A 27,350-nucleotide genomic window follows, 5' to 3' on the forward strand; every position below is an offset into this window, starting at 1 on the left:
ACCCTCCGGCTTTTGCACAGTATCGTGTATATATAAGTAAATTCTATTGGCTATATGCAGTCGCATCCCCATGTCATGCCATAGTTTGGCTTTCAAACCTTTGTCGGCATACCCTTTAACGGTAATATCATACAATGCCAGTCTCTCTTGAACCAAAGAGACAAAGTCATCTTCCCGATCTTCTGTCCAGACAGACATTGTTCGTTCAAATACGGAGGGTCCAACAGGGTGACGATGTGCAAAATTTCCATCAGTACTGTGTGTCACTTCCTGTTCTTGCCCTGTGCACTGATTCTCTAGCTAACAGCCAATCACAGTGGTCAAATGCCCTGACGCCGATTCAACATGTCGAATTTGCTGAAATCGCTGTCCGACTCCCGACTTCGGATTGGTGTATCTAGGTCTTTAGATGATTTTGGCGGATTACACCCAGAACTGGTCATCAACCAATCGTAAGGCACGAACAACCATGCATACCTACAGACACTTGGAATGTGAGAAGAAGTCAGAGTATCTCAAGAAAAAAACACACAGTAAGGGGAGAACATGCGAATGCCAGAGCCAGGATTCGAACCCCAGCACTTGTAATAACCACTTGTCCACCATGACGCCGACTTAAATCTGACTAATGCAGAACTTTGAACTTCGAATTGCTACTGCCACGTGTGGCCGGAAAAAAATGAAACTGCCTTCTGAACGTACACAATGTTAGTACGACGTCACATCCGCAGACAAAGGGCGGGAAATACAAATCTGAATCCAGTATTGTGAACAGCTAAGGTCAAGGATGGTCGGAAGTCAGACCTTTCCAAGTTCAAACCAGCTAGTGTGTACGGGAACGCCCCCTTGAACTTTGAAATACCACTTGCGACTCACCAACGGACTACAAGTGACGTCACTCTACAATGGTGATCCCCTTTGTAAACACAGACCGTGAATGGTAAAACACAATTTAGTTAAGTATAAAACTAGATCGCTATTCATAAAGATTCAACATAACTTCACGTAACGCAACATACGCGACAGTATGCCGCTATCTCCTTGCATGAAATCATACAATGAACTACTAAACTGTATGGAATGCTTATGAAATAAGATAAACACAATAAATGAAGCAAAATTGCGAGCAGGTAAGTTTGCTGGAGGTCAAAAATCAGTTTTAAGAACCAAAATGAAAAACAATGTACCACTATCCGCCATATTGGTTGTTTACTTTCGCCTGGAATGCTTTCAGGTCGAAATTGGGAAAAAACAACTCGGATATATCTGACTTCACACCAAGTCATGAATGGTCAAATACTTTATGGTGCCGTCTCAGGCTGGATGAGTATCAAGGGAGATGAGAGGAGCTGGTTCCGGGAAATGGCTCCCTGCAGCTGTGCCCTGGGGCCTGAAGTGCGTTCTAAAACAAGGGTAAAAAATAAGATGACAATGGGAATAAGTCATATTCTATTCTATCTGTCTGTTGTCAATAATGCATAGATAAGATGGGGGTTTGACAAATAACAAGGGATAGTTTCTCAAAAACATCTGTGACTAGGTTTTCGCTGAACCGCAAATTTGTGTGCAAATGCGTAGGTGATTTGCACGCAGACCTAGCAGTTTTGTGCTGGAAGTCTGACCCTCACACAAAGGTTCAAAGGTCAAAGAGTCTGTTTCCCAGGTTTTACGCGCTGATTTATTCTTGAACCCAAGTGGAGACTCCACGGAGAAACTCCACGAGCAAGGAGTCCACATCAGCATGAGGCCTTTTGATGTGGAAAAGCTATTCTTTTTGCGCTGCCATCTTCCAAAATACACAACACATCATTTACTATAACACAGGAAGACTCGCGGTTACCTGTTTATGTTGCACACAGAGGCACACACACACTTGGGGAATGCATGGCCTTTGAGATGGGAGGAGATAACATGCAACAGATGAACGTTGCAGAAGGAAGAGGCGGAGGCGGGATATCGAAAGAATATAGCAGTAATTGCTCCATTGCTCATCCTGACACATAATCATACCTCACAGTGCCCAAGGTAGCACAGCTGTCCACATGCATTTTGCACAAAGGTTGACCTCACACAGTCCTGTGGGACTCACTTTTCAAAGAGACAATTCTTACGAAAAGTGTACATATCGTCGCTGTCCTGTGAAAAACACTTATGTCCATTTTTTTTTTTTGTCATTTTGTACATTTATGAATGGATGAAACTGAATGCAGACATCTGAAAAACATTAATGGAGATAAAGTGTTTTTCACAGGACAGCAACGATAAGCACAAAAGCTGAAAATGGCGCACAACAACAAACACAGACCTATCAAACCATGCATACATACATCTGTAGGACATTTTCGATAATGTTGAAGCATTCCCACATATGTTATTGTGATTTTTATTCTCCACACTTTTTTGCTGCCTAACAACGCCCACATAATACTTCCAATTTACATTGTTCAAATTTTAACTATCTTCCATGATTCACGCCTCCCGGGGTATATATTGTCTAATTCCACATTACTTACAGTATTTGCACAGTTTAACATTTAAAATCAACTTTTCCCCATTCATTATCAATGGGACAGTAATTGAACTTTTTCTAAGTATCACTTTCCACGCCCACTTCCATACATATACTTATCATCATTACCAGGTGTCTGATAGTGCTCAGTGGCACAGTTGGTAAAGCGCATTGTCCAGTAATCAGGAGGTTATAATTTCATAATTTATTTCTCAATGTGCTTTCAGCATTCCCACGCAATTTCTCAAGAAAAATTGCACTTAGTCTAGTTACCATTTGGGACCCGCTCGTGGATCCCACCCTCAAGTCCGACCACTTAACATGCGTGGAATTGTCGGTACCCACCTTTGTTAATGGAAAACCCGCATTAGTCTAACAATAATAAATATTTTATGAAAATATAACCAATGAAAAAAGACATTGCGTTTGACGTGACGTTCAACAGAATTATTTTTAAATTAAACTCATGAAACACAATAACTTAATGTTTTGCTGTGCAACTTTTGTGCGGCATTAAACAATTTTATAACTTTCAACGAGACTTGTGTACCTCACAACAGGTGTTTTTGCCCACTCTTAATGAGCAAGCGTTTGTCTTCAGTTTGAAGGGTGCTTTTTACAGTAGATCACGACTCACAGAAGACCACTTCAGATTAATCTGTTTTATTCTTCGTCATTGTTTTGGAGTTTAGCTGTGCCAGATATAGCAAAGCAGCGCCAGAACCTTTCCTCGTGTTACACAGTAGTGACAGTTTTGTTTTTTTGTTTTTTTTAATATGCCTCATCTTTACCCCTGTGAAATATAGAGCTGAGGTACCCTGCCAAAAAGTTTCGTATTATCCGTCTATAGGACATTCAATTGTTTGTCAACATGCATTTTGGCAATTTTTTAATGACTTAATGACTTATTTTTAAGTGTTGTGCTCCTTGTTCGTTTCTCATTAAGGCCACTCTTGCTCAAACGATGATGCAATTTGACACTGATATACCTTAAATTTGAAGTTCACTTTTAATTTCTTTGCTCCTTTGTTACCATTCATTATTATCTGTCTCTTTGTCATCAACATTCCTCATGCGGTCATATCCAGGGAGGTTTGCTACAGTACCGTGGAGCTTAAATTTCTGAATCGAATGTGCAAGTGTAGTCACAAGAACATCAAGCTGCTTGGAGATGGTCACATAGCCTTTTCCTTTAATGCAACTACTTCTCTCTTTGCCCCCTTCTTCTCCCATTCCCTTGCTCTTTTGTTATCATTTTTTTATTCTCATCAACTCTCTACTTTGCTCTCTCTTGCAGACTCAGTGGTCACAGAGACGAGGTCACACGCTCCACTCTTGGCAGGCTGCACTGTGCGGAGCTTTTGCAGGTGCAGAGGATTATGGGTGCTGCTTTGGGAAAAGGTGGAAGGGGAGGGATGGTTGAATAGATGGAAAGGTGGCTGGGAGGCCAATGTAGACGAGCCTTGTGCGAGGTGAGTTCTGCTGGTAAAACTCACCCTCACTCATACAGCAAATCCGCTGAAGAGCTTGGCGGAGAGACAAATGGAGGGAAAATACAAGAAAACAATTCCAGAGCAAACAGCATTAAATTGGAAATCTGCACTACGATGAATTTGCATTGTTGTCAGGAGGGAAAATGTCAGCCAATGAACAACATACCGCGTCAGACTTTATGGTGCTGTCTGAGCCTGGATGAGTATCAGGGGAGATGAGAGGAGCTGGTTCCGGGGAATGGCTCCCTGCAGCTGTGCGACCTCCTGAGCTCTGGGGCCTGAAGTGGGTTCTGAAAAACAGGCTAAAGGGAGCGTTTGCTTCAAAACAACATGAACAACGGAATAGGAAATAACAGAAAATTATGTTTTCAACAAGCATTACAAATGCCTAATCGATAGCTTTTTCCAGTAACCTCCAAATTACAGTGCTTTGCTTTTTGTATAAATCCCAATATTCATTCTGTTGATGTGAGAGCAGGATAATGGGAAAAAATTCAATAACAGTATATTTATTTGCCGTTCCTACTGTAAAATTTATCACAAGAAGGTATCAAGGACAAATTACAAACATACTTTCCTACAAACAGAACTACCATTTCCACCAGGGATCCTCCAGTTTCAAATACCTCCCCTCGCATTGAACTTCACTCTCTCATTCACTCATTTCTTTAAATTTGTCATGTGCTGGAGGTTGGATCCCAAAGCGCAGACACAAATAAGGTTTTAACTATTTATTCACATCGGGAGGCGTAGAACAAACTTGACTAGAAGAGAAACAAAGAGTTGCACAGAGGGACAGAAAGCAATAATCCGGCAAAACACACAATTCTCAGACTGCACCTACAGACAATGAATCGATCTAATTCGTTGTAGCAAGTATAGGACTAAAGAACGACATCACATAGGTCCAGACATCACCTAAAGGATTAAAGATTGACATCACATAGCCTAAAACTAGTTGAAACTAGAAGATGGTTATATTATGGTTACATCAGTTCAAAACAGACACTTGACCTCACGGTCGTGAACCCAACTTAACAGGTCATGAACTCAAACTTAACCCTAGCGTGACCCCAGACATGACAAAATTTATGTATGCTTATAATGTTTAGATTAATTCTTATAGGGCATTGTTTGTGTGCATTTACCAACATTATACAGTTATTTGCTAACTCAATTTTATTACAGTATTTCATGCATCTACGTATTTTACACTTTTACTTACTTTCATTGACTCAGGAAATTAAAATGTTATTATCTGGTGCACTAATATGTTGTATTTTTCCTGCTGAATGCAGTGCAGGCAACAGAGCTTTTGCTTACGCATGTGTATGAGAATGCATTATTCACTTCTTGGCAACTTCAAAGTGTCTTGAGTTGAACCTGTATTATTTTGTTGTTACATTTATTGTGAATAGAGACTAAAACTCAAAGTTGTCAGATTCATTTTGCACTTTTCTATTAATCAAAATTCAGAGCTAGTAGTTTGTGTTTTATTTTGGATTTAAATCCTCTATTGTAGAGTGAATGTTCTGATTTTTGTTGGGGGGTTATCTTCATCCAATATCAACCAACAAAACGGTATCAGATTATATCAGTCTACATGCAAAATCTCCAATCTTAGAGTATAATTAGTTTTTATTGACTTTATTAGGGTTATTTCTCAGGGTCCTTTATTTTGTATGCATTTTATTCAAGTGCAGTACTTTCTCATGTTTGAGATTGAATTTATGAAACACAAATGTTTGGAATAAATGTGTCATATTTTCTCATACCTACTGTTGCTAACTATTGGGTTTTTTTTTGTTAGAATAGTATCACTTGATGATGTGTCTTCTAACATTAAAAAAAAAAAAAAAAAAAAATCATGCATCAAGACAGCAAGTGATGAGAAAATGAAACTTTGTGGAGCTTGACTTGTGATATTTTTTTTTTATTTGTCCAGATGGTGCTCTTGTTTCAAATATAAAGGCTAGTGGAAATGGATTACATTTTTAAAGGGTGCCATCTAGAGGAGTAAAAAAAATAACACGAAGTGCTTCATTAAGCTACATTTGTCCATCACTAATTCTGGCTAATATCGGATCGGTATTGTATCAGACAGTTCTCTAGGCTGCGGTATCGGTATTGTATCGGAAGTGACAAACCTAGTTTTTGGCAGAACTAAACAAAAGGACTTTCTTTAAAATGATCTGTCATTGGCTTAATAGAAATTTTATGTATAAAAAATGCTAGGTGCATTAGTTGGTATCGGTGAGTACTCAAGACTTCCGTACTCGTACTGGTGTCATCAGCGTGTGTCACACACAACCCACATCACTACGACTACTACTAACAATGATGATGATAATAATAATAATACCGTATTTTCCGCACTATAAGGCGCACCTAAGTGCCCTCAATTTTTTCAAAAGCTGACCATGCGCCTTATAATTCAGTGTGCCTTATATATGGATCAATATTGAGCCGCAGCAGGTCTCGCTGTCAAGACGCTATCGGTGACCTGCACGATCGTTGACGCGCATGCGCAGAAGATCCCGCCATCTTGTATCGCTAGCTAATACTAATACTTTACCTCGGAGAAAATAATAAAACAACTGTGTATTCATTTTGGGAGTGAATGGATTTGTCAGAAAGCTGGTTTGTAATCAATTAATAAAGTTTGACAGACCTATCTGACTGTTTTGTTGACATTCCCTTTAGCGCAGCACCATCTAATTGATGCATAACGTAACTCCAGCCTCTACTGTAGCACCTTATATATGGAAAAAGTTTTAAAATATGTCATTCATTGAAGGTGCGCCTTATAGTGCGGAAAATACGGTAATAATAATAATAATAATAATATTACTGCTACCACTACCACTACAACTCCAATCACACGCACACACACCTGATTATGTGTCAGTGTGTGTTGCTCAAGGGAGAAATGAGTCAGTTGGATTAAAAGTGTGTCTGTTTTTTTGTAGCCTAATAACGGTGCTCCCAAATGGATAATATTCTCACCTGAAGAACACCATGACGACGCTTCACTATTTATGGCTGCTTTAATATATCACTGGAACTGCAGTGGCTCCTTCCATGCTTATTTTGTACTTAACACTACTGAGCTTTTAATGTGGCTCTTGAGTAATATTTTTGTATCGTTGTAGGTGCGGTGGCAGCACTTGTTACCACTCCTCTTGATGTGGCCAAGACTAGGATTATGCTTGCAAAGGTATGCAAAGTTCTCTCTCTATCTTGCTCTCGCACGCACGCACGCAGGCCCTTTTTAAACAATCGTGTCAGGTGATGCCTCGCAGGCTGCAAACTGACGAGGTAGAACCAGGACACTGAAGAAACACACACGCATCCGTCATCCTATCTGGACTGCGGACAGTGCTGGGAAGACGTGTGCATGGTTTGTGTTAGAGGGGAGGACCAGAGTGGACTGTGTCAGAAAACTTTCCATCTCAAGGCTGCTTGTCTCTGAGAGGTGAAGCAGAAGGTTCCGCGCGTTAACTCCTCGCAGGACATCCTCTCACCCTGGACGCACGTTGACTAGTAGCTTCCCTCACTCAGACCCCCACTTTCGGATTTTTCTCCTCCTCTTTGGTCCTTGGCTTCCTCCGACTGTCTGGCTGCCCTCCCTGTGTCTTGTGTGTATTTAAAGTAGTGCGCTCAGACTGTCATGAGCCCACGCACACACTCACACATTTGCAGATGCTTCTTGGATCAAACATGGCGTTCCAGGCCCTCCGCCCCCAGTTGTAGCTATTGAGATACTGGAATTAACGCAACAAAGTCTTGATTTCTTTCAGAAAAGGAATTCCTGGAAGTAGATCGGTATGGAGGGTTCTGTAAACAATATGTGAAAAGCAGCTGCTCTAATTTCCCATCAGCGTCGCAACTTTGTGTGTGCTTATTATCACAATTGTTTGTCGTGTTTTCAATACCCCCACACATGAGCAGATCCAACCTTTTTTCATTAATCCAGCATGTTAGAAGCCAAATTTAATAGTACCATTCTGGTAATGTGTAATATTAAATGCTTAATTTAATTCTTAAAAATCTTAAAATCACATTGTGTATAGCAGCAAACCTTATTTCTTTTGAAGCAAAGCTAAATTGATTGTAATTAAAAAAAAAAAAAAACTGCTGTAATGTAATTTTATTCGAACATAGACCACAAAAATCTGTCAAAATACAGATCCATTCCAAAAAAAGTGAATATCTTGGAAAAGTTTATTATTTTCCATAATTTAAAAAATCATTGATTATAGATTGATGATCCACAATTTAAACAATTGAAAGTATTACATTATTATTATTATTATTATTTTGTATTATTATTATTAATTTTTGTAACATAATTTTTGATGGTCATTACAAGCTTGCAGCTTGTAAAGCCAGTTGTGTACCCTGAATCTATAATTGATGAAAGTTTAACTTTTTGAATGAAATTGTGGGAATTAATCAACTTTTCCATGATATTCTATTTTGGAATGTGTCTGTATACTTTTAACATTATTTGCCGCTCCTTCTGGTTCAGAAGTTATTTCATTTCCGATTCCAGTTCAGTTTAGTGAGTATGATTTTTGCTCCAGTTATAAATTTTCCTTAAATTTTGCTGTTCAAAGTTGGATGTTATCCATTTTAACGCAGTTCCAGCCAAACATCTGTGAAAACTGTGATCAATCACCCAAGCGCGTAATTGGGGTGTTAAATGCACTAGCCGTGTCACGTTTATGTTAGCTTAGCAATTAGCATGGCTTCTCCCTGTCTTTATTTGTCAACATTCTCTTCGTGAGTATGACACTTGTCAGAAATTTAGCTTATTTGAAGCCACGCAGGTGATAATTACCCATTTAAGAGCGACTCCACAACATGTTTAGTCACACTAGTAGCCAGCCGAAGGTGTTGCTAGCAAGCTGCTTCGGCATTAGTAGCACAGAGCTTCCCTCGAACTCCGACTACCTGCGGGCGTTAGTTGGTGATGCGAGCCCAGCGAAGATTTTTGGGACCGTGTCGATGGTTCTTTTACTTCTACTTTCTTTTGACAGTTGTCTCTTCGTTTGATTCTCAGTTTTGCGATTCAACGAGGCGCAAAATAAAAATATGAAAATGATAACTGCTTATTTTGACCTTTGCAATGATACATGATCCATACAGCCGCTAATTTGAGTTCATTTGATGATTGTTGCTAAGTTGTATCACTTCGTCAGAGTCAGAGGTCAACATTGAATCTGATAAATACAATGTATTTTGTATAAACTACTCACAAATAGTAATATTCTGCTTTTGGGTTGAATTTCAGGAATAATCTAAAATGCACTATGACTATTACAGGTCATCTTATTTAGACTTTCTGTTAACCTTATAAAGTCCAACTGTTCATTGTGTCAGTTCTTTTTACACAACTTGCTGCTCTCTAAGTGGTAAATGAGCAAATTCACAAAGTAGAGGCCGGCATCATGTTTTCGACATGTTGTGAAACGCAGATGAATGTTTGGGAACTTCTGTCACACGATCCTTGGCTGTAGCACCCAAAATGACCAGCTGCCACATCCATAACAAGGAGACTTTTTTTTTTTCATATTGGTATCCTCTCACATGGATGAAATGTGGGAATCTACCTTTCATTCGAGCAGATCTGGTTGTCAAGATTCACAGCAGACGCTTCCCACTGTTTCTTTCATGCTCAGTGAGCCACACACAGACTGACTTTCTGTCTCTGTGCCATGTGTGCCGACTTCACCCCCACTGGCCCCCGTCCTGCGGGTCTCTGCCACCCTACAGTGATGGATCCAAAACTCTCCGGCCGGCTAAGCTTTATTGTGTAAATAAGAAGCAGCAGACTGTAGGTGTTTTGAGTTTGTGTGCACGAGTGTTTGGCTGGGCAAATGGCTGCCTGCCATTCTGAATGGTTGTCTATTGGTGTGTTGGAGTTGTCACCTGGCTGACACAGCTGTCCGGGAGGAGAAACGGGTTAAAAAAAAAAAAAAAGAAAAAAAAAGAGGAGGGTGGATGAAGGAAGCTCAGCTGAGAAAGACTAAACACGAAGCAGGAAGTGAAGCAGACCTTTTTATCCATCATCACACCTCTGTTGTTGTCTGTCTCATTCTGTGTAGGCCGGGTCAACCACGGCGAGCGGCAACATCCCACTGGTGCTTTGTGACGTGTGGAAGAGTCGAGGGCTTACTGGGTGAGTGTGCACAGACGGTCTGTGATTGTTTTATGAGCAAATACCGTCCAAAACAGCTTTAAAATATCCATTCTGACATGACTTGATCTCACTTGACATCCATCATGTAAGAATGTTTCAAGTCAAATGGAGGCCTTACTGTGGAAGGGGTCGAATATACGACAGCTGAAAATGGAGATGTATAAAAGCTTTTTCTGCCAAGTCGTCTTATTGATGACGGTATTATGCAGGCCAACTGGAAAGCTTTATGATGTGTTTCTTTGACCAGTCGAACAAAAGGACACGTCCATGAGGGAGCTAACAGCTGCCAGCACGACTACCAAGTCCGATTTAGTAAGACCAGATCTAGTTTGCGTTTCCACCTTGAGGCATAGTGGAACCAGAAAATGAAGTCAACCAAGAAAAATGTGGCAAAGTGAACAAGACAACGGTGGAAGACGTCCAGAATTGTTGTTGTTTTTTTGTGTGTGTGTGTAGTAAAAGGAAGGTTTGTTGGAAAAGGAAAAAACAGAAAACATTTGCCTTGTTGCGTTGACTTGATTACCTCCTGACGAGTATACTTGTCAATCGTGTGTTTTCATCGGGGAGCTTCTGATGTTGCTCCACTGTAAATTTCAAAGTTGGAAACAACTGATCCACGAGGACATGAAATGGATGCTCCAATTTAGATATGAGATTAGCACAGTTTCACTGAGACAAACGGCTGCAATTTTTTTTTTATAACCTACTGATTATAAAAACAACAGGATAAGGTAGAATCAAACTTTTTTTTTTTTTTCTAGTCAAAGGAGAGAGAGTCTTCTTTCATTTGGTAGATTCAGCATGGGAGACAATATCCTGTGTCAAAATACTCAAATGTCTTGCAAGGAATTCATTGGTACCGCTGATCTCGGGGTTTTAACATGACACGGTACTGATCGGTTATTCTGGTATCCGTCAACATGTTCTTTTAACTTTGAATAACATATTTACTAATATAGTGTCTGCAGGCTGCATTTCCTCAGATTGCTGCATTTCCTCTACTCCAACAAATGCCAATAAACGTCTCCATCCGAGAATGAACAAGCACTGCACAAGTTGTTAAACTAGATTGTAAGAAATAAACACAGCACAGCAAAGAGACATTAATTTGTAGTTGATAAATTTTTTTTGAAATTATTGTTGGAAGTAGCAGGAACATATATAAGCCATTCCGGTCTCAGATAGGTCACAACTTCCTTTTGAAATAGGCTTTACACAATCAGGTTTTTTTTTCCCGTACGATTAGTGATCGAGTTTGAAAAGGGGGGGAACAGAAAGGAAGATAATCGATCACTGGTTTAATCAGAAGATGGAGCAATATATCCATTTTAAAAACATTTATATTTACTCTACAGTCAACTGCCAGGTGATATGTGAGGTCAATTGAAATGCATGAGGGATTTTTTTTTTTTTTTTTTAGCAAAAAATGTAAATAACCATTAAATGTAACATTTCAATGTCTTATTTCATGGAGTCGAGCAATGACGTCGTTGACCAATCGGGCAAATTAAGACATTACAGTTGCTAAATATTATTTGATCCCAATCCAGCCAATCAGATCGGTGTACTTTGAACTTTTTTTCTGTTTGTCAACTGTACATTTCTGGAAATGTACACGTTTTATTGTTTTGTCAAAAGCTGTTCATTATATTTGTGCAGGAGGAGATCCAAATTTGTTTGTATACATCAATTTTAGTACAAACGTAAAGTTGAATCACAAATTTGTGTATCAAATATGTGTACGCCAGTTTAAGCACAAATTTGTGGGTACGCACTACTGAAACTGCTAAAATGCCCAAGCTACACATTGTGACCACTTCGCATTTGTACAAATAAACGGCAACCTCAAATGATGTTTAACATAATGAACTTCGTCAACAATTATGAAAGTAGAAGGCTTAAACTGTACGTCAGCTTACTGCACATTTGGTTTAGCGCAAATGTGCTTATTTGCTTCAATGTGGGAATCTAATGGACACAAATTGAAGTCCCTCAGCAGCTTTATGTTTAACAGTAGCCCAGTGTCTCATCCAAAAAACATCAGCACTATTTGGGCATTCGTTTTTGAAACCAGTGGGGGGGGAGTGTCTACAGGCTGAGGGTTTGCCGGTCCCTATGGAGACGCCTCATTCCCAGAACGTCAGTAGTAAACAAGCAGTCATGTGGAGGTGTCGAACCCCTTGATGCACACGTTTATTTCTTTATTTCATAGAACAGAGAATTCAAATCAAGCCGTCAAGTGAGAGTGAGCGAACGAGAAGGGAGCGACAAAGCAGAGTGTGTCATAAGCTGAAGGGGGTGCCGTTGTACCGCAGGGCCAAAGGCCTGGCGGTTGCGCTCGGGCATGGCTGATACAAATTGCTGTGGCTTTAAAGCCATAATTATGTTAATAGGCCCAATTGCAGTGTAGTGAAGCTCCAAAGTGCTTCCATGTGTGCGGCGTGCCCCGGAGACTTCAGGCGAGGAGGGAGGAGCTGACGCTCTCCGCAACTACGCTAACAAGCTCATTGAACTCCACGTCTTTCTGTAAACAACTGAAAAGTAAACGGGGTGGAAATCATCGATTGTAATCAATCATTATCGACTGTATTTGTACGTGATTTTTCTGCTTTTGGCTTTGGCTTTCACCTGTGAAAATTGCCTTTGCTGTTGCGCAAACGTGACAGATGTCTGTGGGTGGGAGAAAAGCAAATCATTTTTGAGAGAAGAGGGAAAAGATTATCCTGTTTTGTCCACAATAGAGATCATGTCGTCACGTGACTTTCTCTGAACACGCCCCCCTGCGGCAGGAAATGATGGACGCAGCGTTAATGGGCCACAATGTCGCGGAGGGCAAAAACTAGCGTTTATCCGTCAATTTTCCGCCCAATAGCATTGACAGTCTGCTGATGCACGAGGTGGACATTAAAGAATGAAGTGTCAGGAGGGTTTTTATTTTTTTTCTTTCTTCTTCTTGGCGACTCCGCTAACATGGAATTACCTCCTCTCTTGCTGGTGAGTGCTTTCAAATCTGATCATATAAAGGCTTTACAAGTTTTTTATGTGTGGTCAAAATGCCATCGAAGTTGGCAGTTTCACGCAAGTCTTGGCAGTGTTATTTATGTATGTTAGCAACTTAGCAGCTGCTAAATCCGCCACAGCCATCGTCATTTATACCATAAAAAGTCCATTTATGGTGTTGGTCAGTTATTAAATTCAACTGTGTAATATCTATTAAACCGTAGCAGCACAAATGAATGAAATAAATTAGTTCCCCCACATTTTGCGTGTGGTAACAGTTAGCATCTGCTGATTTAGCCACCATGTTCAAAGTGCAGTATTGCCGACCATTGGTTTCTCCTTTGTAGCCTGGATCATGTTCGATCCTTTTTTGCCTCTTCTCGTTGTGGCGGCTAGTCCACAACAGCTCTCAGCCATATCGTGTGCTGTTTACTCGAAGTGGCAGATGCCTTTTCTGTCATGCCAAAATGGCTGCTCAAACGGCCATTTTGGGACGCACGACATCTAACATCAGGATCTCTATGGCCTGAAACTGTAACCTTGCTCTGCAAGCTGAATTCTCGCAGTATTTGTGAGTTTACAATATCCTGAGAATACATCTTGTGCCGAGCCCGCTGATTTTCACTGATCCGTACATTTTTTGTGCGGACCATTCACAAAGCGGTATTGTGTTTGGAGGCGGATATGCAGCTGTGATGAAACCAGGATGAACCAATGTCGGGGGGGAAACAAACAAAGCTAACGTGGACGAATGGATGCTGCAATTAATTCTGTTGTTGCATAATTACTCACCGTTTCCTTCTTGAACGTTGAACAGCGAGGGGCATTTAGTGCATTTTTACCTGGTAAAGATGCATATGCTTTTTTTTTTTTTCCGTGCGATGAGAATGAAGATGACGTTTTCATCCGTTGCCGTGATTGTTCAAAACATATTTTAGGTAAACGTGCACAAGATGCCGCATCATCCCATCAGCTCGAAGTGAGAAGTTAGTGTAACCTTAACCTAAACAAGCTACTTACTATCTACTTGACTGAGAATGACACAATATCCATTGTGACGCAAAACAATGGAGAGATGTCAGGGTTACCTGTTTGACATCTATTCAACACGACACAAAAAGGAGGGAAGACACTCAGTTCAGGGATCGCGCTGCACTCTCTGAAGATTCCTCTCCTCACCCTCTCTATTTATTTGTTTTTCCACGCCCCTAGTTACATGGGTGTTCCAACCCTAAAAATGTAAATGCAAGGCATAGTTGGAACACTGTGTACTTGTTTGTCTATGTGTTGTGCATGTGAGTGGAAGATTACTAAGTACATGTGTGGTCAATCATTTCAAAACAGACAACAGGTGGACTTAGGTGAGATGTTCTTGTTCTTGTTGTGCTCTTGAGTCATCTTAGTGTAGCCAGGCTATGTGAATGTAAGTGGGGACAGAGAAAATCATTCTTCATAGCAAGCAGAAGCAATTCGCATGCGCATCCAACAAACTCAATGCAGTGCAAAAAGAGTGAGTGGAGAAGCATTAAGGCGCACGTGCTCGACAGCAAGAACAGGAGAACGGAGACAAGGAGAAATCCCCTAAAAGTTGAAGCCAGCTGTTGGGGAAAAGTAGTGGAAGGACACGTGTGAATCTGCCGCTGACCATCGGAACGGCACAGAGAGACGTAAAAGAAGGGGGGGTGGTCATGAGTTCGTCGGGGAGGTTGAAGCCTAATCCTTAAAACAGCTGTGAGTAAGCGGGATGGGCTTTTTCAGCATCCTTCGAGCTCTGCAATACCACACCACAGCAAACACACAAACAGACGTGTAAAGTAAAGGTCACATATGGCCTACTCCTGTTAGGCTCTGGACATGGATCCCAAAAGCGCAGACACAAATAAGATTTTAACTCTTTATTCACATAACATCGAGAGGCGTTGGAACTAACTTGACTAGACCAGAAACGAGAATGAATCAAGAATCAAGAGACGCTAAGCTAACTTGGGCTGTGGAGGTGCACAGAGGAACAGAAGAAATAATCCGACGAAAACAGCTAGACGTGGGGAACAGGACTGACATGGATTTCTCTGATTGGCTTCTGACCAGATAAAGAGATTAAAGATTCCTGACATCACATAGCTTCTGACTTCACATAGCTTCTTACCAGTTGAAACTAGAAGACATTGCATCAGTTCAACAGACACTTGACCACACAGTCATGACCCGAACATAACCCTTGCCCCAAACAAAACGCAGACAAAACAGTCATGACAACTCCGTTCTTGAATCCAGCCCACCGAGCATTGAGCAAAATGGTTTATATATATGGTTAATAATCGTACTGTGCAGTCAAAAAAATGCTTATGTCTGCAGGCTGTTTGCAGGCAGCATACCGAGGATGACCTTCATCAGCGTGGGCGGCTTCATTTTCCTGGGAGCGTACGAGAAGGTCCGCCGGACGGTCCTGTCGTAAGCACCACTTGGTGCATGAGCGTCCCCGTCAGCCAGCTGAATAAGCCGTCAGCGGACATTACGTCGCAACCAAGCGCTTCCAAAGAACTGGTGTCAGCAAGAATCGTGTGTTGCACCCAACCAGACACTTCCCTTACATCATGGAGTTTGTTTTACAACAAATGTACATGAGAATCTTGGCAATTTGTTTTTTGCTCTTTTTAAGAAGCGTTTCACTCGGTCAACTTAAATTTGACTTTCTTTACAATTTTAAATGCAAACAGAAAGGAGCGACATAGAGAAAGGTCTGAAACATCAAACAGTTTGACACAAACATTTAGAGAAGGTCAAATTAAGTTCCTCTTGTTAAAGTTCTTAATTTTAGGGTCAGCGGGTGATTTCACCCAACAGCCCAGTATGCCAAACTTTGTGTCATTAGCATGTTCCTGTATTTATTGAGATTTGAGAGTACTGAAGCCTATTGGCACAATTTTTTTTGTTTTGCAAAAACTCATTTTCAAACCAAATTCTAGTGATGTTAGATTTGTTCTTCTTGTGACATAATCAAGTTTTACATTTGAACAGATGGATAAAAGAAATCACGTTTAGTCTGATTCCAATTTGAACTGGAAAGCGTAATCCAGTTAAGTTAAATGTATTTACTATATCCAGTTATCCCCAATTTCATTTATTTATTTATTTTTTGGTTTGACTTGGAATAGAAGGAGAATATGTAATTCCAGCCATTTTAAATGTACAGTCCTGCGAGAAAGTCCGAGTCCACCACTAGCTTTTATTTTCATTAGTAACAACCAATCACAGCTCAACTTCCGAAAACAGTTGGCGTTTTTCCACCGCTGGAACTTTTGGAGAACTTTTCAGTTTACCTTGGTAAAATTCAGTTCTCACGTTTTCCACCAACAGCAATTACCAGGGTAATTAAATTCCCCAAGGATCATCCAAGTACTATCTCAGCAGCAGGGTCTTGTTGAGCCAGGCAGGAACTTTGAGGGGGTGGGCTGCAATGACTAAAGCTGACTGGTCAAATTCGGGGGCGTTGTTTTTACATCAGCTGGGCTCAATCAAATTCATTTGAATTAATAACCGAGAACTCAAAGATGCTGTGGAAACGCAATTCTAAATTCCCTGCTGAACTTTTACAACCAAGAACTCCCTTTACCCAGAATTCAAACTTACTGGGCTTGTTGGTGGGAAAGTTGATGTCATTTTCAGTCGGCACCATGTGGCAAAATGGCTGCACCAAGAGATGGATTAAAACGGGTGGATTTTATGCTTATGCAAATGCAAATTAACAAAATTCAAATGCAATATTAACCATTACGCTAGTGGGGGTGAAGAATTTTTTTTGGTTTGACATCCCTTTAAGTTCATTAACTAATTTCACTAAAATAGATTTTTTTTTATTTTTTTTGCCGTTAATACAACACAATATCAGTTTTGTCTTAAACAGATTTCACTCTATGTAAATTGTGTCAAGGGCATTACTGTATTTCAGTATATTTTTGATGACATGAGAGTTTCCTGTAAAATATGGGCCTTGGCGCAATAAGTGTTGGGAAACGCTGATGATTCGAGCGCTTCCGATAACTACTGACATGTCGCAAGTTAGTGAACATTTTTTTATTTTTGGTAATTTGGGTGGTGTGTGAATTCTGATGCAGTAAGATGCATTGGATGTGTGAATCATGGATTTATTCTCACTATTGTCAGTCTTGAATGTATCATGTTTTCTACTTTTCTACTACTACATCTGTATTTATCAATTATAAATAAAGAATGGGCCATACAGAAGTTTGTTAGTTCACTTGTCTCTGTTGTGCTCTCCATTGCACCGTACGTTGAAAACATGATAAATCCAGTTGTGGGGCGCATACGAGAGATAGATGCCACATAGACAAGGATTGTTTGTCATGCTGCTTGTCACCAGGTTGCTGTACAACAATTGCTGGCATGTGATTGGTAGAAGCTGTCGTCTGTGGCGCTTCGATCCTCCGCCGGCAAACATCCACCTGGAATGAGTGTTGACTGACCCCCAGTCAGCTCTGACTCCGCCGCTAATATTTTAAACAGTTAAAAACGTCTTCTGTCTTTGGAGCTTCAGAAGACTTTCATGTTTGGAAAATCAGCTACGTATGCATGTGCGCGCGCTTTGAAGATGAAGGTCTTTGGTTCCATGTGTACTGTGCACGCTCCATTTGAATTGATGACTCCATAAGCAGCAGGGCATGTGACAACTCGGCTGCCGGCCGTGTGACTCAAAACAAAACACACCTTGATTGCATTTCGAAAAAAACGAGCACACATCGGGTCTGTAAAGCCAAATGGGATTTTATTAGACACTTCAATACCATGGCAGACACGTTACCTTTTTTTTTCTTCTTTTTTTAACGCTGACATTCAATGTGTTTTAATAAATTAACAAACTACACCTCTAGTTTGTCCCTTTCACCTGCTATGGCAACAGGTTACCGCTGCCATCCGTGCGTGTCCCCGTCGCCCTGTTAGGCTCACAGTTCAGATAACGGGTGCAACTTGCATTTGCCTTAAAGCTGCAGTGATGCTGAAATATTGACTGTTGCTTGTGGATTCACTTTACAGCAGTAACAACACAACAGTCGCCACTTTTTTTCGGCTACAGAGCTGAGCGTTGGTTCGAGTGACATCACTTCAGCCTTTGGAGGCGCTGATGACCTAAATTCAAGATTACGAAGCTTCTTGTTTGAGCGTAAACTGCATTCCTGCTGCCTGCGAAGGGAGCAAACAAGTGCTTTCGTTGGCAGCCCCCTCCACCGAGCAGACACAGTGACATCATTTCATAGCTTGTCCTTCATACAACATCCACAAATAATGAAAGTAGTAATAATCATTTGGCTGTGACGGGTGGTATCGCTTCAGAGAAAAGAAAACATTCAAGTGCAATCAAGTGTTTTGTTTGCAATACGTGTACCAGTGTCTCAGTAAAAGCTCATATATGCTATTATTATTATTACACGTTTTCTTTGACCATGCAATAAGGCACCACAGCTGACTGTTGGTAAAAGCTGAAAAAGGGCTGTTTTTTGTTTTTCTTTTTGTCTTTTGAATAAAAATAAAAAATACTTTCACTCCTTTGTCATGCACATAAATCCAAATACTCTTTTGTAAAAGATATACAAGAAAACTCTTATGTACAGTCTGATGTCCCTGCACGTTCACGTACTGTACATGGTTCCCTACATTTACAGTGCCGTGAAAAAGTATTTGCCCTCTTGTCAAATCCGTACTTTTTGGCATAGCATTTAAGGAAATAATCATCTGGGGCTGCTTTGCAACTTCAAGACCTGGATGACTTGTGGCAATTGATGAAACCACGAAGTCTGCGTTTTGTCAGAAAATCTGAAGGGAGATTCGGCCATCAGCCAGTGTTTGTCAGTTATCCATCCATCCATTTTCTTGACTGCTTATTCCTCACAAGAGTGAGGTTGCTGGAGCCAACTCAGCTGGCTTTGGGCAGGTCCACCCTGAATTGGTCACCAGCCAATTGCAGGGCACACATAGACGAACCACAATCCACAATCACACCTAGGGACAATTCGGAACGCCCAATTAACCTGCCATGCATGTCTTTGGAATGTGGGAGGAGACCGGAGTACCCGGAGAAGACCCACGCAGGCACGTGGAGAACATGCAAACTCCACCCAGGAAGGCCGAAGCCTGGACTCAAACCCGAGTCCTCAGAACTGGGAGGCGGACGTGCTAACCAGTCATCCACCGTGCTGGTTTGTCAATTATTTGGGGGGAAATTTTGTATGTATTTTATGAGTACTCATACTGGTATTGGTCTGAAAAAAGTGGTGTCGAACATCCCTAATACATTTGTCTATAAAATTATTAGAATTAAACCTCTGCAGACACTCTCTCTGACAATGAGCACTGCCACCTACTGTGACGGATGTGCAATTACATTGTTTTTCTCTGAATAAATCAAATCCCCCATTTAAAAACTGCAAGTTGTGCATTAATTAAATTGTGGGGAAACCGCAAAAAAAAAAAAAAAAAAAGTTGAAATTTGGTAAGGGTGCAAATATTTTTTTCACTGCACTGTATTTGCTTCAAATGCAAGTCACATTTTTTGGAGCTAGAATTCTTACTGGTCACCTCCCCACAGAAGGTTTTTAAACTATGTACAGCACATACGCTCAGATGGGACGCCACCCACACAAGCTCCGCCTTCAAACTCCGGATTTCCCCCCCCGGCGCTCCGCGATCCACGAGGCTCGGGAGCGCTTGGCCTCGATATGAGGTAGCAGTTTATTTCCCAGTGCAAAGAAAGACAACTTTAAAAAAAAAAAAAAAAGGTCCATGCAGCTACAGCGAGTCCACCGTGAGTCGATTACTCTCCTCACTCTCGTTTCTTACGGCGTGCCCGTTGGACAGCAGCGTCTGCTTGAGCTCAGGCTCACAGTCCCCGTCCAGATGTCCTCGACTCGCCAGCTTCACCGGAGGGTGAAAAGAATCCTCCCGTGGCGTGTACGTGGCCGGCGTTCCTTCCGCTCTGCTCGCTGGAAGAACCACGACAAGAAGGAGCGAGTCAGCGACGTAAACCGGAGATTGCGCGGTTAGCTAAACGAGACACATCTGCAACTGCTGCAGGACAAGTTGAGGCGAGTAATAAAGAGTTTGGCAGCGCCGATCAATCAATGCAAGATACAGCATTTGCCTCCACATGCATGTCAAATTCCAGCGGGCTGAACTGGAAGAACAACGCGTCGTCTTTCTTTACCTTGGCTGTCGCACGGTTTCGCTTGCAGCGCGTCACGCTTGGGGGAACGTTTAGCGATCCCGTTGCAGACGGGTGCCGGGCCATCTCCCGGGGGACAGTGCGAGTAGGGCGGAGGAGCTGGCTGCTGCTGGTGGTACTCTGTAAGCCCTCCCGGGACAAAGGCGTGCGCCTGGTAGTCGGGGTCTTTGGAGTAGTGGTCGCTGTTCTCCATGCAGTCCGTGCACATGACGGGACCATCGAAACCTGCAGGGAATTTGAGAAGAAAATCAAATGTCACAAAGATCGTACTCGGCATTCGTTATATTGAGAAACAGCCAGAATGTCTGCAAGTTTTATATATAAACTATATTAGTGAGGAAGGAGGTATCTAGACTCACTCATGATCCCATGGCAAGTTTTTTTTCACTCCTCCAAGTACCGTGCAGGCTAAGCCATCCAGCATTGGCCATAAAATGCACCAAAATGAGTTGTTTCATATTTATTTCTGATCTAAAATGTGTGTTTGTTGCTCTTTCAGCAAGAGCCAGAGACGAGTGATGTGAGGATATTGAGGAGGACACCTAATGTTTCCACTGACAACATTCTACAAAGTGTGTTTTCTACAGTTAAACTAAACAATACCTTGTTGAGATGACAAGCAATATATGTTCCCACTCAAAAACACAAGCCAAGTTCAAAATAAATAAATAAATAAATAGAAGCCAACTGTCTCCGGTGGTAAAAAAGCTGGTGGTGAAGAATATGCAAGTGGATTTGAGGGAGCACAAAGGTGCAACAGTGACTAGCATGTAAAATATAAATATACAAATAATATATAAAAATATAAATAAAAAATAAACAATAATAAATTAAAATATAAAATGTAATACCAGTGAATAGCTGAACTCATTCACTGCCACTGCTATATTAATCAAAAATCCATTTCATGGATTAAACTCATTTGCTCCCAAAAACGTATAAATATAAATATGTTCTATTTTAAATGTATTAAGTGTCCCAAAGACACACTTAACTTTTTTTCTGCTAGAGCATACAAAAGGCTTAGATGCAGCAGTGGTAATAATTACAAAAACGGCCAGCAGGTTAGATCAACCAGGGCCATGATGAAAACAAGCTGTTTCACCACTATTCTAAGCAGATTTGTGAATAATGATGAAACTTAGCTACATTTTTAATGCTAATTGTTGCAAAACGGAAACAGATAGAAATATACTTTTTTATTTCCCTGATGAAGGAAGCGACTAATCATTATTTTGGTAGGTTCATTGTTTTTATAGCAATAGAACACAACATTCTATGGGCCTTGCAAAATCAGTTGAAATCCAGAAAAACTGCCGGGAGCAAAGGTGGTTGCTTCAGTGAAAATGGCTGGGAGTGAATGAGTTAATAGTAAATACTTCACAGCACAATGTCAGGTGTCGGTCTGACGAGTCAGCTACCTGTCGAGTCGACGATGTGTCCATTGGGCTGAGGTCCAGTGGTGGCCTCTACGCGGATGCACACATCCTGGCGCTCTGACAAAGTCCCCTGAGAGGAGAGGTAGCTGGGCACGTCGGGAGGAACAATCGTCTCATCTGGTGGGAAACGAGCCGCAAGCGGGTCACAGCGGGGGTCTCGACAAAGACACGTTCGTGCATGTTTGAAACAAAGCCAACTCACCCGTGTTGGTGACACTGCAATCCTCGCTCTTTTTCCTGGTCTGGTAGATGATGCACACCCACACTAGAGAGGTGACGACGATACTCGTCACCACGGCGATGACCACGATCCCGACGGTGACCGTGCTCAGGCCGGCCGCGGCGGCGCAGGGGCCGCGGCGCTCAGTGACCAGCAGCTGGCTGTGGGCGCGCTCAGTGCCCAGCGTGTTGGACATGAGGCAGGTGTAGCGGCCGGCGTCCTCCGGCGTGGCGGCGTCGATGACCAGCAGCTGGTTGCCGGGGGTGAAGTGATGGCGGTCGGAGGGCTGCAGCGGCTGGTCGTCGTGCAGCCACGTGATGCGGGGCGGGGGGCTGCCTAGCGCTTTGCACTGCAGGGCCACCGTGTCGCCCACAACCACGTTGCGATCCTCGAGGTCCTGGGCCAGGTGCGGGGTTTCTAAAAGGCAAGATGGAATAGAGTTCAGATGCTCACTTGTTACTTCACGTCTTTTGGACAGAGTTTGACTAATATTTATTGTAAAATCCTGTGAATAACACTGATCCCAAAATGTTCAGTTGGGGGGGTAATAAACGCGTATACAGATGCCTTAATGAGAATTTCATACTCAACCAAACACATACATAAAAATATAAGAATAAAAGGGCTACTTTGAAAATTCTTCAATTTGATCAACGTTCTATTAAAGGCCATAAGCAAATAGTTGAGAATTTTTTCAAGCTTTTGGGGTTGTATTCGGCCCTGTACCCCACTTGACTAGCTCCACCACTGCAATGAACAGCAGCTGAATAACATCTCCATATTCGGAACAAAAAAAAAAAAAAAGAAAAAAAAGAAGAAAAAAAAAGAAGAGCATACTATGTAGTAAGCTGACTATTTTTTTAATCACAACCATTAATGTGATATCGTCATAAATCAGACAAAAAGTGGAAGAAACCATTTTCTTCTAAAATTGAAATATCTTTTATCCACTACATTGTTTTGAAGAGTAATTACGCTATTTTAGACAGTTGTAAATACTTTATTTGCATCTTTGCATAGTTAGAAGAGCTCTATAGTAAATAATTGTTTTGGTCATCTCAGGGGCCGCTGGAAAATAAAATGGGATGGCGGGTCACAAATGGCCCCGAGCTTCTAGTTTGGCCACCCCTGCTGTAATTAAAAGTATAAGATTTAAAAGCTGTTACAAACAGGGATTTTAAAGTAAAGAAATAAAAAATAGATTACTAAGAACAGTAACAACATTTTTGAAAACATGACTAAAACTACTGTGAAAGGCCTTAATCATAGGTATATGAAAGCATTTACACTTTATTTAGATGTTTTGAATATTCATTCATTCATTCATTCATATTATTCACTCTGATAATAAAGCAAATCATAGTATCGTATTATACACAAGTACAGAGTAAAGAACTGCTGTTTCAGGTTGATTTGGGGGGTATTCTACACAGGTATGTGTTATTTACAAGATTTTACAGTATCTTGGCTTGTTATCAAGGACAAACATGTTTGAAATGTTATTGTAATCCACTACATGCATTACCTCTAAAATGGAAGATATGCCTTTTCTGCAGTCAGAACCAGTTTGTAAATGTTTTCCTTTCATTCAGCCTATTGACTTCCCACTGTACTGACTCCCTGGGGCCACACCCCTTCACTGAGATAAAAACACACAGTTCCTCGAGTTTCGTTGTGCATTGGTTGAAAGAGGAACAAATATAACAGTGTAAATATGATTTGCCCCAAATCTGCTGACTGATTTTGGTGACTAACAAGCGGACGTATTTTAACAATCACCTGGGTCATATAAGGCAGTTTTTTAAACCCTGTAAAGCTCTTTGTGACTTTGTGTCTGTGAAAAGCGCCATACAAATAAAGCTTACTCACTTGCTTACTTAAATATTAAAAATGAACTCAGACCGGCGTCCCGTTTTGCAATTGCATGTATAGAACTCCATATCAGTGACTACTCAAAGAGTTTAGTACTTGAACCGGTATCAGTCTGGAAAAAATGTGGTATCGAACATCCTTAGTTAAGGACACATTTTCATTTGGCACTAAGAGGATTCATCCAGGGACAAAAGCCTCCGAAGAGCAATAATTTGACTGTTTCCCCAGCAACCATACGTAGCAGTGAATGGAGCACATTGATCTGTGTATGTGTTAGTGTGTTTGCATACTGAGAACTTCCACTCACAGCGGGCCATACACAGATTAAGATTAAGATACTTAACCCACTTCAGTGGTCGTCTCTCTACTATCAATCCTCTCTCACTCTCTCCACTTCAGCTCATTTGCTCCACCGTCCTTCCCTCCGCCCACATATGCTCCTCCTTTCCTTTCCAGGCTCATATCAGGCTCCCATTTTTCTCGCCGATACAATTTTCCAGACAGGGGCCCCTCAAAGGCCGCCCGAACCCCCTCACTGCCGACCCCCACCGCTCCTTGGCCACTTGCTTGTATATTTCGTTTCGTTGAGTGGCTTAGTCCTCCGTCGAGTACATTCCAACCGGCACAGCACCACCCGGACCTCTTTTAAGGGCAGCCTGATGAAAACAATTCCGCATTTATTCTTTTCATTCCCATCAAGAGAAGACTTAAGTGAGCCGAGTTTGGTTTGTAGCAACAAGGCAAAGCAGCCAATAAAGTGCGAGCACTCAGGCCTGCAGTGAAGCAGCCATGACTAGCCTCTCCCACAGAGCATGGAGGTGTAACGTGGGGGTTGTTTGGGAATGTCTAACAAACATCCCTCTGTGAGTCACCATTGCTCCCCTCCAATAACCGCCTTTGACCCCAAACGCTGGCCTTTGGCCCCTGACCTGCAGCAAGGCCACAGCTGCTGAGGAAAAGAAAATTATAAAGCTGGCCAGTGGCCATTCTAAAGATTCCCACAACAGAGCAGCGTTATTTACACACGCTTGCCTTTGGAGATGTGGGAAAACCATCAACATCGGCTGACACTCGCGTCCTAGCTGTGACAGTATGAGCGGAAGCAAACATCAAGATAATTACAGTACCTAATACGGTGAGCGTGGCGTTGGCAGACACGGTCCCCGCCGTGTTTTTGGCCGTGCAGCTGTACACGCCCATGTCTTCCGGCTTGACGTCCATGATGAAGAACACGTCGTCGTCGGGCATGACGTGCATCCGGCGCTCGCGGGCGGCGGGGAAATCCGTGCCACCGTCCTTCTGCCAGGCGATCTGCGGGGCCGGGTGGCCCTCGGCGGCGCACTCCAGCCTGGCGGTGTGGCCCGTTCTGATGGTGCTGTCCCTGGGAGTCTTCACAAACGATGGCAGCACTGCGGACAAAGCGGACCATCAAAATCGATTGCGCTCACGGAAGCGTTCAAACGCATGACACCAAGATGACAGATCGAAGAATAATTCTGTCCTAACAGCAAAGGCGCTTCTCTATTCGAAGACGGAGTGGTGGAGTGTTAGAGAATTGGCTTCTGTTATGGAGTCAAATCAATTTGTTACGAATGGCCAAGAGAGGGAAAGCTTTTGTTTGGGTGAAAGAGAAAGAAAACAGCATGGCCACTGAACTCAATTGCGCCTCTGTCAACCGGAACAATTGAAAAGCAGATAAGTGCAACGTTAACAAGCGTTTTATTTGCTGGAAGTGATGCGATCACACACATATTAACAGATAACTAATGGCCATGTTTTTGCTACACTGCCTTGACATGATTTAAAAAAAAATCCTATTAAAAATGTCCATGTGAATAACAACAATTCCATTCATATTAACTCTTTTACTGCCACACATTATCCAAAAAAAACAACCTCGATACTGCCAGCCGATTTTGAGCATTTTAACTTATCTTTCAAGTCAAGTCAAGTCAAGTCATCTTTATTTTCAAACAGCCTTTCAAGGCAAACAGAATATTGTGTGGTATTACTACATAAACATGGTGGGTACTAGTGTTAATTTTATTAGCCATTTTTAAATTTTGTCTCAGTTTTAGTCAAGTTTCAATCACGCTTGTTAGTTTTTACCACACTTAGTCAACCTTATTCTGCTTTTATTTAGTCCATTTTTAGTCAACTATTAATTTAGGATTTTAGTCTTTATTTGAGTCCAACAAAGCATTAATTTTATTCGGCTAGTTATAGACAACAAAACCTGTCAACATTTTAGTCTCGTTTTAGTCAGGACAATCATTTAACCCCTGTATTTTGTTTGTCAGTACAATATGTTGAACATGTCGGATCTAAAACTATTTCGCATAAATTTTCTCTCATCTTTTTTGATGAAAAACAACTTGACACACAATTACAGTATTTCAACAAGTAGCTACTCTGGCTCCATGCTATGAGCTAGTTAAGCTAGGAAGCATCAGTTAGCGGTCGGATTAACATTATTGTTGGAACGTTATAGCCGTTGGATTCATGTTACATTCTAACTATAATTTATTTATTTATTTATTTATTTTTTAACCTCTCACCTTGAATCCACCTCATCTGTTCCATGTGTTTGTGCATGTTGCACTCGTTAGCGGCATATTAGAAAGGGGGTGTGTCACATGACAGTGTCACAGTGACAGATTAGCACAGACAGGATTTTACAAAATCATGCCATTTTGATCTCGTCTTTGTTCATAAACTAAAATGTCCATAGATTTTAGCCCAGTTTTTATTAAATGTAGTACATTTTTGCCTCGTCTCCATTAGTGGACGAACATGCATTTAGTCCCAGTTATTGTTTATTAATGAAGGTTTTAGTCTAGTCTAGTTTTAGTCTGGTGAAAAATGTGTGTTAACGAAATTATTTTTGTTTAGTTTTCGTTGACGAAATTAACACTAGTGGGTATCACTAACAAAAAAAAAAAATGTTTCTACTTTTTTCCTTTCTTTAGTAATCACCATTTGAAAATAGGTAATTTGAGTGACAATCAAGCAAAAATAGAAAAATAAGTAGAAGACAAGCTTTTGGGGAAAAGATACATTTTATCCACAACAGTGACTGACACTAATATTTTTTGTTTTTTTGACACTCTGTGAAATAGATTTAATGTGACAAAGGTTTCGATAATTCACATCACCCTTGAAAACGTTCTATTTCATCAGATTCAACATGTTTAATTGTAATTCCATACACCGGCAGCCCATGGAAAAGAGATACAAATTAAGGCTGCCCTCTGCCGGCCATAGTTAGTGGGTGTCTTTGATTTCACAACTCCACTGACTAAGCAGCGCTCCATTATATGTTGCATTGCCAATTGATTTTCCAAAAATAAATAAATAAAAAAATTAAAAAAATTAAAA

The 27,350-nt window shown here is 41.3% G+C and overlaps 2 protein-coding genes across 3 annotated transcripts in view; one reads left to right on the forward strand and one right to left on the reverse strand.

Annotated features, from left to right (window-relative positions):
- Positions 1-17,452, forward strand: part of slc25a26 (solute carrier family 25 member 26) — a 48,418-nt gene extending 30,966 nt beyond the window's left edge. For both annotated transcript variants that reach the window (XM_077530438.1, XM_077530439.1), the window contains exons 7-10: positions 3,807-3,876; positions 7,155-7,219; positions 10,113-10,186; positions 15,563-17,452. In XM_077530438.1, coding sequence (XP_077386564.1) covers positions 3,807-3,876; positions 7,155-7,219; positions 10,113-10,186; positions 15,563-15,662 — 309 coding nt within the window. In that variant the 3' untranslated portion in view covers positions 15,663-17,452. The remainder of the gene's footprint in view (positions 1-3,806; positions 3,877-7,154; positions 7,220-10,112; positions 10,187-15,562) is intronic.
- A 517-nt stretch (positions 17,453-17,969) lies between these two features.
- The window catches only part of lrig1 (leucine-rich repeats and immunoglobulin-like domains 1), a 38,304-nt gene continuing 28,923 nt past the window's right edge, over positions 17,970-27,350 (reverse strand). Inside the window, exons 14-18 of the mRNA XM_077530025.1 lie at positions 25,100-25,381; positions 22,083-22,517; positions 21,863-21,997; positions 20,424-20,666; positions 17,970-20,202 (exon numbers count right to left, since the gene is read on the reverse strand). Of these exons, the coding sequence (XP_077386151.1) occupies positions 20,009-20,202; positions 20,424-20,666; positions 21,863-21,997; positions 22,083-22,517; positions 25,100-25,381 (1,289 nt within the window). The 3' untranslated portion in view covers positions 17,970-20,008. The remainder of the gene's footprint in view (positions 20,203-20,423; positions 20,667-21,862; positions 21,998-22,082; positions 22,518-25,099; positions 25,382-27,350) is intronic.

Source organism: Festucalex cinctus, chromosome 8 (genome assembly GCF_051991245.1).
Source record: "Festucalex cinctus isolate MCC-2025b chromosome 8, RoL_Fcin_1.0, whole genome shotgun sequence".
Taxonomy (NCBI): Eukaryota; Metazoa; Chordata; class Actinopteri; order Syngnathiformes; family Syngnathidae; genus Festucalex; species Festucalex cinctus.